Source organism: Rhineura floridana, chromosome 3 (genome assembly GCF_030035675.1).
Source record: "Rhineura floridana isolate rRhiFlo1 chromosome 3, rRhiFlo1.hap2, whole genome shotgun sequence".
Lineage (NCBI taxonomy): Eukaryota > Metazoa > Chordata > Lepidosauria > Squamata > Rhineuridae > Rhineura > Rhineura floridana.
The window spans coordinates 206520543-206540127 of NC_084482.1; the positions used below are offsets into that span (position 1 = coordinate 206520543).

General features: G+C 47.2%; 1 protein-coding gene across 7 annotated transcripts; it reads left to right on the top strand.

The window, feature by feature from the left end:
• The first annotated feature begins 145 nt into the window (after positions 1 to 145).
• On the top strand, positions 146 to 19097 carry LOC133381308 (zinc finger protein 420-like). Of its 7 annotated transcripts, none has more exons than XM_061620275.1 (5): positions 146 to 305; positions 4218 to 4293; positions 7449 to 7529; positions 8587 to 8659; positions 15505 to 19097. In XM_061620275.1, exon 5 carries the CDS (start codon positions 16191 to 16193, stop codon positions 17964 to 17966), a length of 1776 nt encoding a protein of 591 aa, XP_061476259.1. In that variant the 5' UTR covers positions 146 to 305; positions 4218 to 4293; positions 7449 to 7529; positions 8587 to 8659; positions 15505 to 16190; the 3' UTR covers positions 17967 to 19097. The 7 variants fall into 7 exon arrangements, 6 of the variants coding, with proteins under 6 accessions (XP_061476259.1, XP_061476261.1, XP_061476260.1 ...); XM_061620277.1 differs by lacking the exon at positions 146 to 305 and adding an exon at positions 357 to 427; XM_061620276.1 differs by lacking the exons at positions 146 to 305; positions 4218 to 4293 and adding exons at positions 5472 to 5657; positions 12439 to 12621.
• The last annotated feature ends 488 nt before the right edge of the window (positions 19098 to 19585 follow it).

Here is a 19585-nt window from a genome sequence, read left to right on the forward strand (position 1 = left end):
AAATGTGCCCCATGAAGTGTCCTTCTGATCAGCGGAGAGTGGATCAGACAGGAATGGGTTAACTCCTCCTGAAGGCAGAGTCAACACTATAAAAAAAGCTTAATTGTTGGCCAGCCGGAAGGAGGAGGAAACCTCCCAGTCTCCAGTTTGTGACACAGCTGTAAAAAGCGAGTCCTCAGCAGCCGGCCATTCCACCTACATGAACCTGAACATGGAAAACTTGGTTAGAATACGAACAAACATTAACAACTCAGCAGACAGTGCCAGGAAGGGATGTAGGAGGCCCTTACGACTCTATCCGGAGGGTGAGTGACTAGTGTTCATCTGAGGGTTCCCGGAGAGGTGCCTTCCCCACCCCCCAGCCTAGGTTTTGTTGCAGGGTGGGGCTGTCTGCTCCACTCTCTGCTGACGGGCAGGACGGTTCACGGTAAGTCCAACTTTCTGTTTTCGGTCAGCAGAGGAGTGGAGCAGACAGGAATGGGATATACCTGAGCAGTGACCACCACCCCCTACATGCTTGGGTGGGAGCGAACCTAGGCCACCACCCTTGGAAGAATCCTTCAACTTATCCACCGTGTAGTGCTTGATGAAGGTGGATGGGTGAGCCCATGTGGCAGCTTGCAAATTTCCTCCAGCGGTAAATCCTTGTGGAGCGCCGCCATGGTGGCAGCCCTTCAACTGAGTGTTGTCCTGCCTGTATGCAAGGAACTCGGACTCAGACATGACTGTGGTTTTTCCTTTTATTGGTGAAAGAGAAAGTTCCAGTTCAGAGCACTTCATTAATACTCCTAAGCTTGCTTAAATCTTAGCATCCCTAACACTAGAACTATGCTCAAATACACAGCTTTAAGATGCTGACTCAGCTATTAGTCCCTCCCTGGTAATCCCTTTAAATAGTCTGTGAACACGCTCTAATCCACTGGCTCTTCCTCAGTTGAGTCTGTTGAGCCTCCCTCCTCAGGGTGGGAGGCAAGGAGGGAGGTTCTGTCAAAGTCCCATCTTTCCGCTTGGAGGGGCGCTGAATGCAGGGTGGCACAGGCTCAGGGAGAGTGCTGATGTTGGGTTGTGAACCCCCTGGCTGGTTAGGTGGACTCTCCCCTGGAGGGTCTGAAGCAGTGGAGGCAGAACTGTCATAGTTTCCAAATCACTTGAAGTATTGGTTCCCCTCTATTCGGCACTGGTTAGGTCTAATCTTGAGTACCGTGTTCTGGACGCCATACTTTAAGAAAGATGCAGACAAGCTGGAACTGATTCAGAGGAGGGCAATGAGAACAATTAGGGGACGAGAAACAAAGCCCTATGAGGAGAGCATGAAAGAACTGGGCATGTTCAGCCTTCAGAAGAGAAGTCTGAGGGGAGATCATCGCACAGAGGAGGGCCACAATCTCTTCTCGATCAGCCCAGATCGCAGGACACGAAATAATGGGTTCAAGTTACAGGAAGCCAGATTTCTACTGAACATCAGGAAAAACGTCCTGTTAGTCCAGTACGACAAACAATGGAACCAATTCCCTAGGGAGGCGGTGGGCTCTCCAGCACTAGAGGCCTTCAAGAGGCACCTGAACAGGCACCTGTTGGGTATGCTTTCATTTGGATTCCTGCACTGAGCAGGGGGTTGGACTTGATGGCCTTATAGGTCCCTTCCAACTCTATGATTGACACCATACATAGAACACTGGGAAGTGTAGTTTGTGAAGGGTGCTAAGAGCTGTTAGGATACGCCTATTCCCCTCACAGAACTACAATTCCCAGAGTTCACCAGGATAAGGGACTGACAAACAACTCTGGGAATTGTAGCCCTGTGAGGGGAATAGGGGGTCTCCCAACAACTCTCAGCACCCTTCACAAACAACACTTCCTAAGATTTTTTTGTGGGCGGGAGCGGGGACTGTTTAAAATGGAATAAGAGTGGAATAAATGTATAGTGTGAATGTGATCGAGGACAAAAAGTAAAGCTTCCAATGTACCCAAAGACCTAGGTAGAAAGCGAAGAAAGCCCATTCATAGAGATTAAATGGCCAACGGGCTTAGTAACAACTATCACCCCATTTTTCAGCTGTGGCGGCCCACTCCCCTCTGCCTCTCACACAAAGAGGGACCCACTCTGTACTGGCAGACTCTCACTCTGTGGCTTTTGAGCACCTTAGCCCCTTTCACCCTCTCCTCCAGCCCCTCCAGGCTCCCACCCTGAATGGTATGAATTGTTGCCCACAAGCATCTACAGCAAGACCCTCCTACCTCTTGGCCCCAGGAGCATCAGAGCAAAGCCCAGACGCACAAGAAAAAGAGGGTGGCAGAAAGCTACAACCGCTGTTCCTCTCCCCTTCCCAGCCCTGACAAACCCCCTGGGCTTCAAGGTCTGCACGGATTTGCTGGCCTCTTCCATCTCTCTCCTCCTTATGAGCTAGCATAAACAGCATTTGCTATTCTTGGGAGAACGGCGAGTGTGGCTTTCTGGCATAAAAATATTTGGAGAGTAGCAATTGCCGGGTGGGAGAGTGTTGCACTTCAATGGGTCTAGCAAACCAAGTGATTTTCATGCAATTTGGGCATAGGAGCCAGTCTTGTGGATACAGGGGGCTGTCTTTTAGTTTCCCAGAGAACTGGAGGATTTAACAAACTCTGTATTTCCTTCACCTTCAAAGAGCCTTGCCCGGTTCCCCTTCTGCTGCCCAAGGGAAACGGGAAGGGAGCTGGAAACTGAGAGCAGGCTCATCTGTGCCCTTCTCAAGCTTAAGTCTGGCAATATTAGGCGCTGAGGGCAGTTGTAGCCCATCCGTCTCTGGGAGTGCCACCGGTTCCCCTTCCCTGTTCTAGACAGCTTTGCTCCTGCCCCCTCCACAATTGGGGGCAATTCAGTGCTTGAGGGAAGAGGAGTCTGTTTGCTCTACAAGGCTCCTGGGATTTCCATGAGTGACTCTCTTGACCCATCCCTAGGTTGTTTCAGGGTCCTAAGAATGGGAACTTTGGTGTTTGATGGCTATGCTGAGCCTGCCTAGAGCCAGCAGTCAGCCAAATTTGAGCACTGGCCTAGGCCCCCGGACTCAAAAGGGCCCTTAAGCAGCTCACCCTTCTGCCTGCTCATTCAAGTCCAGGGCTGGCTTCCCTCTGCAGCACCGTCTGCAGCACATGCCTAGCCAACTACCACATTATTCTGTTTGTTTACCTCTCTTTACAAAATGGCTCAAAGTGACTTACAAAATATTAAAATGTAGAACTGCTTGCCAAATATTTAAAATTGAAAACAAAGAAGAAAACAGGACATTAAAGGGTTGTATCCAACGTAGCATTAAGGCAATTGTTCCATCTGTGCAAGGATTTCTCCATGCATGGGAGAATGATGTCCCCCTTTCCTCCTCTCATGCACCCCCCATTCAGCTCTGGGTTTCCCCCCAACCGTCCAAAGCAGATTTGGAAATGGTGCAGGGTGCACACAGCAGGAGGAGTGGAGAACTACATTGTGCTAGTGTTAACTCTAGTGCTGGCACAAACCATTAGATGAATACTGCCCAATAAAATCACCCTTTGACAAGAATAAGGAGGATTAATCCGACCTGACCCCGCTAGAAGATGAACACCAAAGAGGCCAGAATCATACCACATTGCCATCAAATTAAGATAAAATAAAGCCCCATTAAACAGGATAGGCCCCTCCAGACTGGGTTTTTTGGAAGGTGTATCCTGCAACATGTTCTTGACATAATAATAATGCATTAGTGGTGGATTTATGCTGAATAGTCTGACCATCATTCTGCTATATTACTTGTTCTGCGATGCTTCCTCAGTGTTTCTGCATCAGTGCTGTCCAGAAGGGCAGGATATAAATGAAATAAATAAATGGTTTTTTTCAAAAGCAGGATGAAAAACCAACAACCCAACAACCCAAAGCATTTGTGATATATGAAGAACTATGGGATTTCAACTTACAAAAAGTTCCTGATTGGAATAAAGGAGTATGATTGCCCCAAAGCTTTTGCAAGTGCAAATAGTGCTGAAAGTGGGATCATGCCCCAATAGCATCATGAGCACAAATCCTAATGAATGACCTACAAAGAGGGGCCCAATGTTGCCTGTTTTCAAATAACTTGCCTTTAGTCCATTTTCCTTTGGTTCGGATGGGTAATGGGGAAGAGGGATGTTCTGAATTTCTCAGTATTTTTCCAATCACAGATGCCATGAATGACAGTTATGGTGTTATTGTTTTTAATCTCATGAAGAAGAGCTTCTGATCTGCTGACATCATCTCCTGGCTTGAAGAAAAAGAAAAACTGTCTGTCTGGGAGAGATTGACAGGTAGGTCCTTCAAGATACACCACGGGCCCCTCCAGAGGACCTGTCTATTGAGCATTTATCCTGATTTGCTGGCACAAATCTTACAGGGACATTAGATGACAAGAACATAGGGACAGCCTGCAGGTTCAGGGCAACGGACCATCTAGTCCAGCATCGTGTTCTCACAGTGGCCAACCAGATGTCCATGGGAAGCCCGCAGGCAGGACCTGAGTACAAGAGCACCCTCTTTCCTGTGGTTTCCAGCACCTGGTATTTGGACTCCAACTATGGAGGCAGAGCATAGCCATCGTGGCTAGTCTTATCTAGTCTTGATAGTCTTGTCCCCTGTGAATTTGTCTAATCCTCTTTTAAAGCTATCCATGTTGGTGGCCATCACTGCCTCTTATGGGAGCGGATTCAACAGTTTAACTATGCGCTGTGTGAAGAAGTAATTTGTTTTGTCCGTCTTGAATCTTCCAACATTCAGCTTCATTGGAAGTCCACAACTTCTAGTGTCATGAGAGGAGAAAACCTTTTCTCTATCCACTTTCTCCATTTTATGCACAATTTTATACATGTCATGTCACCTCCCTTTATCCAAAATAGCACTAAGGCTGCAGTCCTTACCTGGGAGCAAGTCCCATTGAACCTAGTGGAGCTTACTCCTGAGTAGACATGTCTTGAATTGCAGCCTAAGTCAGGGTCCCATCAGAGCAATGGGTCTTTTACCCCTCTCCCCACCCCCACACTTTACTCGGATCTGCTCCTGAGGATTAGAGGAACTCCTGGAAGATATGGGGGGGGGAGCGAGGGGAGAGGAAGGTGGGGGAAGTCCTGTTCCACAAGCAGAAATCCTTGCACCGACTGGACGTGAGAGGCATGTGGAGGCAGAAAGGGAGATATATGAAAGAAGCTTACCTACTTAGAGCTGCAGGATGAGCAAATCCTGCCTAAAATGAGGAAGCTGAGCCACAATACTTCCAGAGCAAATGTCTGTACTGAGCTTGAGGAAAGATGAGCCGTGGAATTCCTTGCCACAAGGATAAACGCTGTGGCAAAGAACATAAGAATTTCCAAAGCTGGATCAGATCTCTACAGAAGCGACGCCGCTAATTGCCAGCTGATCACGCCAAGTTCTGCACCATCTGAATGCAGAGGAAAGTTTTGGAAGGGGGGAGTCTTTGAAATACCTCTCCCGCCACTCAGTCCTCCAAGGGTTATTGAGCTCCGGATCCTAGAAAGGCAGGAAGTTTGATAAGTGGAGGGAGACTGTAGGGAACGTCCTTTCCTTCCTTCCGAGTAGACAGAGAGGGAAGTCGGTCGGGGAGAAAACTTGGTCGAGGCTGATGCAAGGACAGGAGAGAGACAGAGAGAGACAGAGAGAGGTAAAAGTTCCACGTGGGGGGAAAAGGACCCAGAAGGTGCTTTTGGGGGAGGGTTGGGGTGAAAAGAGGGGAAATCCTCCCCAACTCCCCTCTCGGAGTTTAAGGTAGGGGGTGATCCTTGCAACGTGGGTCTCAAAGTGCTGCAGGGTTTCCATTGCAAGGTCCTCTTTGAAGCCACCCCCCCTTGAAGATCAGCCCGGTTCCTTGGGGTGAAGAGGGGGGAAGCGCTGGGGCAGAGGAACCGGCCGTGCTTGCCTGGGGGAGGCAGAGACCTCTGAAACAGAGGAAGGGATTCAGTGTACAGCGTTGCTCCCTTTTCTCGTAACAGCGGGATATTTATCCTTAGCCCAGAAACGGGGATCTCTCGAGGGACTGCATGTGGTTGTGTGGTGTATACAAATGTTTGGAAAATGGCAATGGGGGAATCACACCTGAGAGAATAAGTATAGGCAAACTACGTGATTTTTAGGCAGTTTAGGCAGAGGAACCACCAGACTTGCGAGGGGGTCCAGCGGGGGAGGGATAGCTGTGCTTCTTTTCGTTTGTCAGCTGGAGGATTTCACAGCCTCTGAATTTCCTTTCCCTTTGAAGAGCCTTGCCGATTTCCCCGTCTGGGCAAGGGAAAGCGGAAGGAGCTTTAAACTGACCAGGCTCATCTCTGCCCTTCGCATGCTCCAGTCTCAAGGCAGGCGATGGTTAAGGGTGGGGGGAGTTGTAGCCCCTCCTGGGAGGGCCACAGGCTCCCCGTCCCTGTTCCAGAGAGCTTTGCTCCTGCCCCCTCCACAATTGGTGATTATGTGCTTGAAGGAAGAGGAGGCTGTTTGTGCTTTGAGGCTCCTGGGATTTGCATGAGTGATGCTGTTGACCCTTTCCTGGGGTGATCCACGGTTTTAAGAAGGGGGGGTCATGTTTTATGGCTCTGCTAATCATGCCTGGCCCAGGTCAGGCACCAGCCAACGGCCTCAGGACTCAGAAGGGCCTTAACCAGCCCAGCCTGCTGCCTGTTCACTCATCCCCAGGGCCAGCTTCCATTTGCCTAGCCAACTGCCTTAGAGAGCCAGTGTGGCGTAGTGGTTAAGGTGTTGGACTATGACCTGGGAGACCACAGTTTGAATCCCCACAAAGCCATGAAACTCACTGGATGACCTTGGGCCGGTCACTGCCTCTCAGCCTCATGAAAACCCTGTTCATAGGGTCACCATAAGTCGGAATTGACTTGAAGGCAGTACATTTACATTTAGCCAACTGCCTTAACCTCCCAGCCTCACCTGCTCCCGCTCCGACCCCAAATATTATTATATTTGTTCAACACTTTTTACAAAAGTCTCAAAGTCACTTACAAAAAATATTAAAATATAGAACGTCTTACTGTGGAAGAGCAAAGACCCCTGGATCATTTCCTCTATGTAGGGATGTGTTGTATATGTGACAGAATGGATGGGAGGGGGAGGACTTAAACTACAGATGTTCTGTGTTCTGTAACTGCTCTAACCACAAAGAAGCCGGTTTAAACTGGTAAAATGCTCCAATGCTTGATGCTGTGGGAATTTCCATTGGGTAGCTAAAAAGAGAGAGTAAACTAGCCTTGCAGCCTTGCTTCGTTTCACTGAGACATTATAAAATCACACTGCCTTGCTGTTAGTCAGAGCTGCCTGCAACAGTGGGGACACCCCTGCTGTTTTCCCCCTGCATGCTTGACCCCTTGTTGCAACAAGAAAAGGTGCCTCTGGCTGGTTTGTTACCAAAAACATCTCATGTGCCTCTTTTTCCACGACATTTCCTTGGTGTTAGCAGTGGGATGCAAATGCCTGGAGACTGACCAGTGAGGATCACGGACCACTCCCTCTCGAACCCTGCTGTGCCACGTCTAAGGTGAGAGAGCTTTTAAATCTCTACTGTGGGGTTACGAGGGGAGGCTGCCTGTAGGCTCCCAATCCATCCGTAGGCTTACTGCATCCCAAACCTTGAATCAACAAGCAGTCCAGACTTGCTTCCAGGTATCTGTCTTGTGTACACTGTCTAGTCTAGGCTGGGCTGCACCTGGTTAGTAGGAGTGCAAATGATCCTGTGTGAATAAGAAAAGTCGGAAGGCAGAATCCAAAATACAGAAGAAAACATGCAAAGAAGGGGTTGTTTTCAATGTAGCACTAACACAATTGTTCCATCATTACTAGGATTTCTCCTTGTGTGATGACCTCTTCTTCACCTGCGCTCTCTATTCTGTGGCTTCCCCCAACCCTCCAGAGCAGATTTGGGAGTGGTGCAGGGTGCACACAGGAAGGAGGAGAGTGCTTAACCCTAGTGCTAGTACAAAAAAAACCCATCAACAAGAGAAAGAAGGTTGACTCCTACCCCACCCCACTAAGGATCTTACCACATTACAATCAAGTTAAGATCCAAAAGCCTTTGCTTAAGGGCTGACAATGGGTCCCTCCAGAGTGGTGTTTTTGTAGGTGCATTCCGCAACAACTTGACATAGTAGTGGAGTGGTGGATTTATACTGGACAATCTGCACATCACTCTGCTATATTAGTTGTTCTGTGGTGCTTCCCCAATGATTCTGCATTACTGCTGTCCAGAAGGGCTTTTGTGCAACAAAAGCGGGACAAACAAACCCACCAACCCAAAACATTTGTGATATGAAAAATCTTGGGATTTCAAGCTATGGAAACTCTCCTGACTGGGAGTGAAGCAGTGTGACTGCCCAAAAACATTTGCAGGTGCCAATAGTATTGAATGTGGGGTAATTTTATCACTTCCCCGAAATCATCATGAGCACAAATCCTCATGAAGGAAGAGGGGCCCGATGTTGCTTGTTTTCAAGTCACTTATCATCAGTCTATTTGTCTGGGACGAGGGTGGAAAAGAGAGAAGTGAATTTCTCACAGGTGCCATGAATAACAGGCTTTTGGTTTCTTTAATTGTCCAGGTCAGAAGGGCCTCTGATGCCCAAAGCTGATGTCACCTCCTGGCTTGAAGAAAAGGAAAAACTATTCTGGCAGGTTAGTCCTTCAAGATGCACTGTGGGCCCCTCCAGTGGCCAGAGTGGTTTAACAGTCAGCCCCTCTTGTGGAGATTGTAGGTCTGTGAGCGGAAGAGGGCCTCTCTAGCAACTCTCAGCACCCTTCAGAAAATACACTTCCCGGGATTCTTTGGGGGAAGCCATCACCGTCTAAAGTGAAATAAAGGCCTGGTGTGGATGCGGCCAGGGACGGCTTTGGTTTAAATTTGGGTGGGAGACTACATGTGCCTGCTGTAGAATAAAAAGGTGGGGGAAACCCTGAAAAGCAATGATAATGTTCACAATGCTTTCCTTTTGGAAAGGAAAGGGGCTTTCCTTCTGCCCAGTGCCCGCCCATCCTACCTCCTCCCCTCCCCTTCCCTGCCTCTCCCCCAAGTCAGTTTCGCCTGTGCTAAGCATGATTGTACAGGGGTAAATCCTACTGGACTCAAAAAGCATTCAAATTATCAAACCTCCCCTCCCCTTCTCCTCCCTCCTATCTTCTCCATTTTGCCCCTTCTCTCCCCCTTCCAATCACCTCCTTCTTCCTCCTCCTCATGGTCAGTTTCACCTCTCCTAAGCATGATTGTGTGGGAATAAATCCCACTGAACTCAATAAGTATGCAGCTGACCAGACCTTCCCTCACCTTCCCTGCCCCTCCCGCCTGGTTCCATCCCCCTCCTCCCCTCTGCCCTTCTTCCTCCTTTCCCTCCCCATCCCCCTGTGGTCAGTTTCACCCATCCTAAGCATGAATGCAGGGGAGTAAATCCCATTGAATACAATAAACATGCAAATGAGCAATCCATTCCCAGCAAACTTACAGAGGATCCCATTTCTTACCTCCTGGATTAAAAAGCAGAGAAATTCACTAATAGGCAAAAAAACCCTTGCAATTTAAGAACATACCTATAGCCATCAGATATTTCTATCAAACTTTAAAAAGCAGGGAAATTGGGCAGCTATAATGAATGCACAGGAAGTGGATTGGACTGTGAAAGACCAACCCAAATTGTGTTTGCATTTTGACAAATTTGTAGGGCAGTACAATATCTCAGAGAGGAGATCAGCTCCCCTGCAGCTACACTCCTTCCTCTCCCTTCCAGATGAACGAGAGAGCCCTGCCAAGCTCGTTCTAGCACAGGTGGAATCTCTAGGCAGTTTCCACATATGGTCAGAAGCCATGGCCTGGTTGATGCTTGGTAGTGTGGATTGGGGCCTTCTAAGGTGCTGGAAAAGGACCGTCGAACCCCTGCGGCTCATCACATGTCATGATCAACACTGTGTATTATAATGATGATAATGAACTCAGTTTAACAATCACTGGCCACATGAGTCTCCAAGCAACTTGCAACCTTTTAAGTGCGTGACTGGGGATGGAGAACTTTTTTCAGCCCAAGGGCCACAATCCCTTCTAGGCAGCCTTCTGGGGGCCTCTTGCCAATGGTGGGTGGGGCCTGATGCAGAAGTGGGCGGAGCAGCAAATGTGAATCTCACCTTGATATACTTGACTAGTTTATGTATACCCTCACACGCTCCTCTATGTCCTCCATCCAAGCATCTTCAGAGTTCAAGAACACATTTCAATCAGGCAAAAAAAGTTAATGGAGGGTGCAAAGGAAGTAGGTGAGGGGTGTGACCCTGGGGGGGTGGATAAAGAGGCCTGGAGGGACACATTTGGCCCCTGGCCTGAGGTTCCCCATCCCTGGTATAGAGCATAACATAAACTCAGAATAAAAAAGAACGAAACATACGAGTACAAGCCATGCAATCCCTGATGAAGCAGACCCGATTGAACAGCAGCACAAACTTCAGCAGCAAAAGCACTCCATCAATGGACATCAAAATCATCATAATCTGCCACATGCCTGGGAGAAAAGACGAGGTTTTACTTGGCGCCAAAAGGGTGTTAATGATGGCACCAGGCAGACCTCCTTGAGGAGAGCATCCCATGGGCAGGGAGCCAGGGCTGAAAGGGCTTGTGGCCTCCTCCCAGAGGAACCGGATTCTGGGCTGGATGGGTCTTTAGTGTGATCCCGCTTCAGGGCTCTTCTCATGTTTGTACTTTCTCCGTCTCCTTTGGATTGACACCTGCACACCTCTGGCAGCTCTTAGCCTGGAGGAGACAGAGTGCGCTCTCTCTTCTCTCTCACTCTCTCTCTCTGCCCGGAGGGAACAAATACAGGAAGAGATTCTCCCAACAGCGGCACGTTCAGTATTAGCCGAGAAACGGGGATATCTAGAGGGAAGGCAGGCTATGGTCTGAAGGCACATGAGGCCAGCACTCTGCTGAGGCTAAGCAGGGTTAGGTCTGGTCAGTGCCCGGATGGGAAACCGCCTGGGAACCATATGTAAGCCGCCTTGGGTTTCTTTGATGAAAAGAAAGGCGGGGTATAAATGTAATAAATGAATGTTTGCTATATTTATGTATAGTATTTATGCCCACTCTTCATTGAATAATTTCAATACCAGAGTGGTGAATGAAATAATGAAAGATAAACAGGGGAAAATATACAAAAAGTTACAAAATCATATAAACAAATCCAATAAACAAGTCCAATGAACAAATGGAACAATTCTGTCATAAAGCAAGCCAGCCAAACTACACTGAGGGCCACTTTGTTGGCCCTGGGAAGTACAGTTTGTGAAGGGTGCTGAGAGTTGTTAGGAGCCCCAGTTCCCCCCACAGAGCTACAATTCCCAGAGTTCTGTGGGGAAAGGGACTGGCTGTTAAACCACTCTGGGAATTGTACCTCTGTGAGGGGAACTGGGTTTCATAACAAATCTCAGCACACTTCACAAACTATACTAACCAGGATTTGTTTTTTTTGGGGGGGGGAGCCAGGCGTGTTCAGAGTGGACTGATAGTGGAATAAATGTGTAATGTGAATCTGATCAAGGAGAAAAGGTAAAGTTTCCAATATAACCAAAGACCTAGGTAGAAAGTGAAGACAGGCCGACCAATGGGCTTAGTAACAACTTTTAGCCCATTTTTCAGCTATAAGAACATAAGAAGAGCCTGCTGGATCAGGCCAGTGGCCCATCTAGTCCAGCATCCTGTTCTCACAGTGGCCAACCAGGTGCCTGGGGGAAGCCCGCAAGCAGGACCCGAGTGCAAGAACACTCTCTCCTCCTGAGGCTTCCAGCAACTGGTTTTCAGAAGCATGCTGCCTCTGACTAGGGTGGCAGAGCACAGCCATCACAGCTAGTAGCCATTGATAGCCCTGTCCTCCATGAATTTGTCTAATCTTCTTTTAAAGCCATCCAAGCTGGTGGACATTACTGCATCTTGTGGGAGCAAATTCCATAGTTTAACTATGCGCTGAGTAAAGAAGTACTTCCTTTTGTCTGTCCTGAATCTTCCAACATTCAGCTTCTTTGAATGTCCACGAGTTCTAGTATTATGAGAGAGGGAGAAGAACTTTTCTCTATCCACTTTCTCAATGCCATGCATAATTTTATACACTTCTATCATGTCTCCTCTGACCCGCCTTTTCTCTAAACTAAAAAGCCCCAAATGCTGCAACCTTTCCTCATAAGGGAGTCGCTCCATCCCCTTGATCATTCTGGTTGCCCTCTTCTGAACCTTTTCCAACTCTATAATATCCTTTTTGAGATGAGGCGACCAGAACTTTACACAGTATTCCAAATGCGGCCGCACCATAGATTTATACATAGATTTATAGCGGCCCACTCACTCCCCCTCTGTCTCTCACCCAAAGACGGCCCCACTCTGCACCAGCAGACTCTCACTCTGTGGCTCCTTTCACCCTCTCGTCCAGCCCATCCAGGCTCCCACCCTGAATGGTACGCATTGTTGCCCACAAGCATCCACAGCAAGACCCTCCTACCTCTTGGCCCCAGGAGCATCAGAGCACAGCACAGACACACAAGACAAAGAGGGTGGCAACAAGCTACAGCAGCTATTCCTCTCCCCAGCCCTGACAGACTGCCTGGGCTGCAAGGTCCGTACAGATTTGCTGGCTTCTTCCATCTCTCTCCTTATCAGCCAGCACAAACAGTGTTTGCTGTCCTTGGGAGAAGGGCGAAGGTGGCTTTCTGGCATAGAAATATTTGGAGAGTAGCAATTGCTGGGTGGGAGAGTGTTGCACCTCAGTGGGTCAAGCAAAACAAGTGATTTTCATGCATAGGAACCAGATGTGTGGATATAGGGGGCAGGGAATGGCTGTGCTTCTTTTAGTTTGCCAGAGAGCTGGAAGATTTTACAGCCTCTGAATTTCCTTCACCCTTGAAGGGCCTTGCCAGTTTACCCTTCTGCTGATAATGGGAAAGTGGAGGGAACTAGAAACTGGGAGCAGGCCCTGATCTGCCCTTCTCAAGCTCAAGTCTCAAGGCAGATGATGGTTAGGGGTGGGGGGAGTTGTAGCCCATCTGCCTCTGGGAGGTCCGCAGGTTCTCCTTCCCTATTCCAGACATCTTTGCTCCTGCCCCCTTCATAATTGGGGGCAATTCAGTGCTTGAGGGAGGAGGAGGCTTTTTGCACTTTGAGGCTCCTGGGATTTCCATGAGTGACTCTGTGGACCCATTCCCGGGTGTCCCAGGGCTGTAAGAATGGGGACTTCGGTGTTTTATGGCTACAGTAAGCATGGCTGGTGCCAGCAATCAGCCAAAGTCAAGCACTAGCCAAGGACTCAAAAGGGCTCTTAACCAGCCCAACCTTCTGCCTGCTCACTCAAGCCCAGGGCTGGCTTCCATCTGTGACAACTGCCTAGCCAGCTGCAATATTATTTTACAAAGTGGCTCAAAGCGACTTACAAAATGTAGAACTGCTTGCCAAGTACTTAAAATCCAAACCGTGGAAGAAAACAGAAAATTAATGTAATATTTAGGCAATTGTTCCATCAGTGCAAGGATTTTTCCGTACATGATGGAATGACCTCCCCCTCTCCTCCCCTCATGCACCCCTATTCAGTTCTGGGTTTCCCCCCAACCCTCCAAAGCAGATTTGGAGATGGTGCAGGACACACACGGAAGGAGGAGGGGAGAACTCCATTGTGCTAGTATTAACTTCCGTGCTGGCGCAAACCATTGACTGAATACTGCCCAATAAAATCACCCATTGTCAAGAATAAGAAGGATTAATACTACCCCACCCCACTAAAAGATGAACACTGAAAGAGGCCAGGATCATACCACATTACCATCAAATTATGATCCAGAAGCCTGATTAAACAGGAATGTCTTAGCTTAAAGGCTGAGAGTGGCCCCTTCCAGACTGGTGTTTTTTGTAGGTGTATTTTGCTAATCCTTGCCATAAGGAAAATGCTGTGGCAAAGAATATATCTGTCTGGGAGAGACTGACAGGTAGGTCCTTCAAGATACACTGTGGGCCCCTCCAGATGACCTGTTTATTGCACATTTATCCTGATTTGCTTGCACAAAGAACATAACAGTCTGCATAGAATCATAGAGTTGGAAGGGCCCTATAAGGCCATCAAATCCAATATTTTCATAAGCGTCATGCTACATGCTTCTGTGCAGGCAGCAGCCTGAGGCACCCGGTGGCAGCAGGAGCAGAGGTACCCAGTAGCAGTGGTGGCCCCAAGCAGGTGAACGAGACATTGCGGTGGCGGTAGAGGCAAGCAAGGCGTCCAGTGGTGGCTTGGCCTGACCCTTAGTGGGACGGCTGGTCAGCCGGCGCAGGGGGAGAGGTAAGGAGACCCGGAGGGGAGACCCATGGGAGGGGTGGGAGGGCTGGCGACCCATGGGAGGGGGAGTGCTGGCAACCCATCTGAATGGGAGGAGTGTTGGCAACCCATGTGCATGGGGAGGGAGAATGAGCGCTGGTGATCCATGGGTAGGAGGGGGAGCACTGGCAACCCATTGGGGGGTGCGCTGGTGACAATAGGCGAGCTGGGAGTGAAGTGAGCAGGGGCAGACTGACTAGTCTCTCATAGGACTGGAACCTAGGCTATGCAATGAAGCTGAATGTTGGAATATTTAGGAGTGAAAAATGAAAATACTTCACGCAACATGACTGGAATTTCCTCCCAGAAGAGGTGGTGATGGTCACCAACTTGGATGGCTTTAAAGGCAGATTAAAGTGCTATATTCTTTGCCTCAGCATTTTCCTTATGGGAAGGATTAGACTAATTCACGGAAGGTGAGGCTATCATTGGCTACTAGCAACAATGACCTTGTTATCCCTCCACTGTTGGAGGCCGTATGCCTCTGAATATCAGTTGCTGGGAATCGCAAATAAGGACAGCAGGTTTGCACTCAGGTCCCTTTTGTAGGCCTCTCATTGGGGCACCCGGTTAGCCATTGTGAAAAAGACAAATAATTGGGTGTCAGAACAAATTAAACCAGAAATATCAGTAGAAGCTAAAATGATGAAACTGAGGTTATCATACTTTGGACACATCATGAGAAGACATGATTCTCTAGAAAAGACAATGATGCTGGGAAAAACAGAAGGGAGTAGAGAAAGAGGAAGGCCAAACGAGAGATGGATTGATTCCATAAAGGAAGCCGCAGACCTGAACTTACAAGATCTGAACAGGGAGGTTCATGACAGATGCTCTTGGAGGTCACTGATTCATAGGGTTGCCATAAGTCATAATCGACTTGAAGGCACATAACAACAACAAACAAATATGAAATATAAACACCTGCCTTTAATAGACTAGATTCACAGATTTCAGGTGAAATGTTACTGGGTGTTAACTGGTGAGGTATTCCCCTTAGTACAGAGCAACAGAGCAAAGCTCTGCAGTGTTAGTGGAGTGAGAAAAGAGGGAAAACTGAATAAAGAGAAGCCTCTAGTTGGTCCCTGATACAATCCTTGGTTTCTGATCTGGATTCCTAATTTTTTTCCTTCCATACAGTGAATGGGCAGGAGAAGGAGAAGGATTGAGAGCCATCTGCAGCGTCACTGGAAAGAAGTATAACATGGTGAAATGAATGATTGGAAGTGAAAGGGATTTAAAAGACATGAGGGAAATCAGGCTAAGATTCAGATGAAGAAATCCTCTACTCCTTAGGGTGTTGACATCTATGAATGCCTGATCCAGTAAAGAGACCTCAAGGAAAACAGAAGGGAAAAGCGTCCAGTGTGAGGGGGAAACATCAAATATAAATTGACGCCACAGAATTCACACAAGGGGAAAACATGTAAATGAATGGAGTGTAGGAGGAGCTTGAGTCACAGTCCTGGCCTAATTGAGCATAAGGAATCCATACGAGGGGAATTAATATGCATCAATTAAATGCATGAAGTGTGCAAAGGGCTTCAGTCATAGCGAAAGCTGTATTTTACATCAGAGAATCCACAAAGGAGTGAAACTGTTGAGTAGGGAAAGTCCTTCGGTGACAGCAGAAAACTTATTTTGCATCAAAAAACCCATACAGGGAAGAAGCCATGCAAACTTGTGGAATGTGTAAAAAGCTTCAGTCATTACAGACTTTATGACGAATAGTCATTACAGGGGTCTAGCCATTTAAATGTGTGCAGTGTGGAAAGCATTTTCCTCATAGCGATAACTTCACTGCATATCAAAGAACCCACACAAGGATGAAGGCATATAAATGTATGGAGTGTGGAAAGAGCTTCAGTCGTAGAGCTATTCTTACTTCACATGAAAGAACCCACACAGGGGTTAAACCACATGAATGTGTGGAGCGTGGAAAGAGTTTCAGTCGTAGCGACAGCCCTACTTTACTTCAAAGAACCCACACAGGGGTGAAGCCATATGAATGTGTGGAGTGTGGAAAGACCTTCAGTCAAAGCAGAAAACTTAATTTACATCAAAGAATCCATACAGGGGTGAAACCACATAAATGTGTGGAGTGTGGAAAGAGCTTCCATTCTAGTACACAACTTACTTCACATCAAAGAACCCACACACGGGTGAAGCCATATGGATGTGTGCAGTGTGGAAAGAGCTTCAGTCAATATGGACAACTTTTTCACCATGAAAGCACCCACACAGGGGTGAAGCCATTTAAATGTATGGAATGTGGAAAGAGTTTCACTCGCAGGGATGTCCTTACTATACATCAAACAACCCACTTGGGGATGAAGGCATATAAATGTATGGAGTGTGGAAAGCACTTTAGTCAGAGTAGTGCCCTTACGTTACATCACAGAATCCATACAGGGGTGAAACCACATAAATGTGTGGAGTGTGGAAAGAGCTTCCGTTTGAGTAGCCATCTTACTTCACATCAAAGAACCCACACAGGGGTGAAGCCATATGAATGTGTGGAGTGTGGAAAGAGCTTCAGTCAAAGTGCAACCCTTAGTGTACATCAAAGAATCCATACAGGGGCAAAACCACATAAATGTGTGGAGTGTGGAAAGAGTTTCCGTTCAAGTAGCCATCTTTCTTCACATCAAAGAACCCACACAGGGGTGAAGCCATATGAATGTGTGGAGTGTGGAAAGGGCTTCTCTCATAGAGATAGCCTTATTAATCATCAAAGAACCCACACAATGGTAAAGCCATTTAAATGTATCGAGTGTGGAAAGTGCTTCAGTCAGAGAGGAAACCTTGCTACACATCAAAAAGCCCACATGGGGGTAAAACTGTATGAATGTGTGGAGTGTGGAAAGAGTTTCACTCGTAGAGAACACCTTACTTCACATCAAGGAATTCATACAGGGGTGAAGCCATTTAAATGTGTGGAGTGTGGAAAGAGTTTCAGACGTAGTGACAGCCTTCGTTTACATCAAAGAATCCACACAGGGGTGAAGCCATATGAATGTGTGGAGTGTGGAAAGATCTTTATCGACAGCAGTACCCTTACTAAACATCAAAGAACCCATACAGGAGAGAAACCATTTAAATGTATGCAATGTGGAAAGAGCTTCAGTCAGAGTGGAACCCTTACTTTACATCTAAGAACCCATACAGGGGATAAACCACATAAATGTGTGGAGTGTGGAAAGAGCTTCTGTTCTAGTGGAAGCCTTACTTTACATGAAAGAACCCACACAGGCATGAAGCCATATGAATGTGTGGAGTGTGGAAAGGGTTTCTCTGATAGAAATAGCCTTACTGCACATCAAAGAACCCACACAGGGGTGAGACCATTTAAATGTGTCAAGTGTACAAAGACATTCAGTCAAAGAGCACATCTTGCTACACATCAAAGAATCCACACAGGGGTGAAACCATATGAATGTGTGGAGTGTGGAAAGAGTTTCAGTCGTACACATCACCTTACTTCACATCAAAGAATGCACACAGGGGAGAAACCATTTAAATGTGTGGAGTGTACAAAGACATTCAGTCAAAGAGCACATCTTGCTAGACATCAAAAAACCCACACAGGTGAAACCATATGAATGTGTGGAGTTTGATGCAAAGCAGTTGCCTTAGTACACATCAAAGAACCCACATGGGGATGAATGCATAGAAATTAATGGAGTGCAGAAAGAGCTTTATTCAGTGTACTAACTTTACCGTACTTGAAATAATCGATGCAGGGGAGACACCATATAAACATATGGTTTGTGGGAAGAGCTTCAAGTGTAGTGGAAAGCTTACATCATAGAATCACAGAGTTGGAAGGGGCCTGTAAGTCTATCAAGTCCAACCCCCTGCTCAATGCAGGAATCCAAAGCATTCCCAACAGATTGCTTTCCAGCTGCCTCTTGAATGCCTCCAGTGTCGGAGAGTCCACTACCTCTTTAGGTACTTGGTTCCATTGTCACATGGCTGTAACACTTAGGTTGTTATTCCTGATGTTCAGTTGAAATCTGGCTTCCTGCAACTTGAGCCCATTATTCCATGCCCTGCACTCTGGGATGATAGAGAAGAGATCCCAGCCCTCCTCTGTGTGACAACCGTTCCTGTTCTTGAAGAGTGCTATCATATCTCTCCTCAGTCTTCTCCAGGCTAAACATGCCCAGTTCTTTCAGTCTCCCCTCATAGGGCTTGGCTTCCAGTCCCCAAAACATCCTTGTTGCCCTCCTCTCAACCTGTTCCAGGTTGTCTGCATCCTTCTGGAAGTGCGAAGACCAGAACTGGACGCAGTACTCAAGATGTGGCCTAACCAGTGCTTAATAGAGGGAAACTAATACTTCATGCGATTTGGAAACTGTACTTCTGTTAATGCAGCCTAATATAGCATTTGCCTTTTTTGCAGCCACTTCTCACTGTTGGTTCATATTCAGCTTGTGATCAATGACAATTCCAAGATCCTTCTCATATATCATATTGCTGAGTCAAGTATCCCCCATCTTATAACTGTGCATTTGGTTTCTCTTTTCTAGGTGTAGAACTTTTGCATTTATCCATGTTGAATTTCATTCTGTAGTTTTCAGCCCAGTGCTCCAGCCGATCAAGGTCCCATGTAATTTTGTTTCTGTCTTCCACGGTATTAGCTGTGCCCCCCAATTTTGTATCATCTGCAAATTTGATAAGCATGCTTTGTACCTCCTCATCCAAGTCATTAATAAAAATGTTGAAGAGCACTGGGCCCAGGACTGAGCCCTGTGGTACCCCACTCGTTACTTCCGCCCAGTTTGAGCAGGAACCATCTATAAGCACTCTTTTAGTACAATTCTGGATCCACCTGTGGATCCACCTGATAGTTGTTCCATCCAGTCCACATTTAGCGAGCTTGCTAATCAGAATATCATGGGGCACTTTGTCAAAAGCTTTGCTGAAGTTGAGATATATTATGTCCACAGCATTCCCACAGTCTACAAGGGAGGTTCCCCATCAAAAAAACAAGATAAGATCAGTTTGGCAGGATTTGTTCTTCATAAATCCATGTCGGCTTCTAGTAATCACAGCATTGTTTTCAAGGGGCTTACAGATTGACTGCTTTATAATCTGCTCCAGAATTTTTCCAGGTATTGATGATAGACATCATATCTATGAACCCACATGCAGGAGAATCTGTTTAAATGAATGTGTGGCACACATCTGTTTTCATACATTGCATATGCTGTAATGT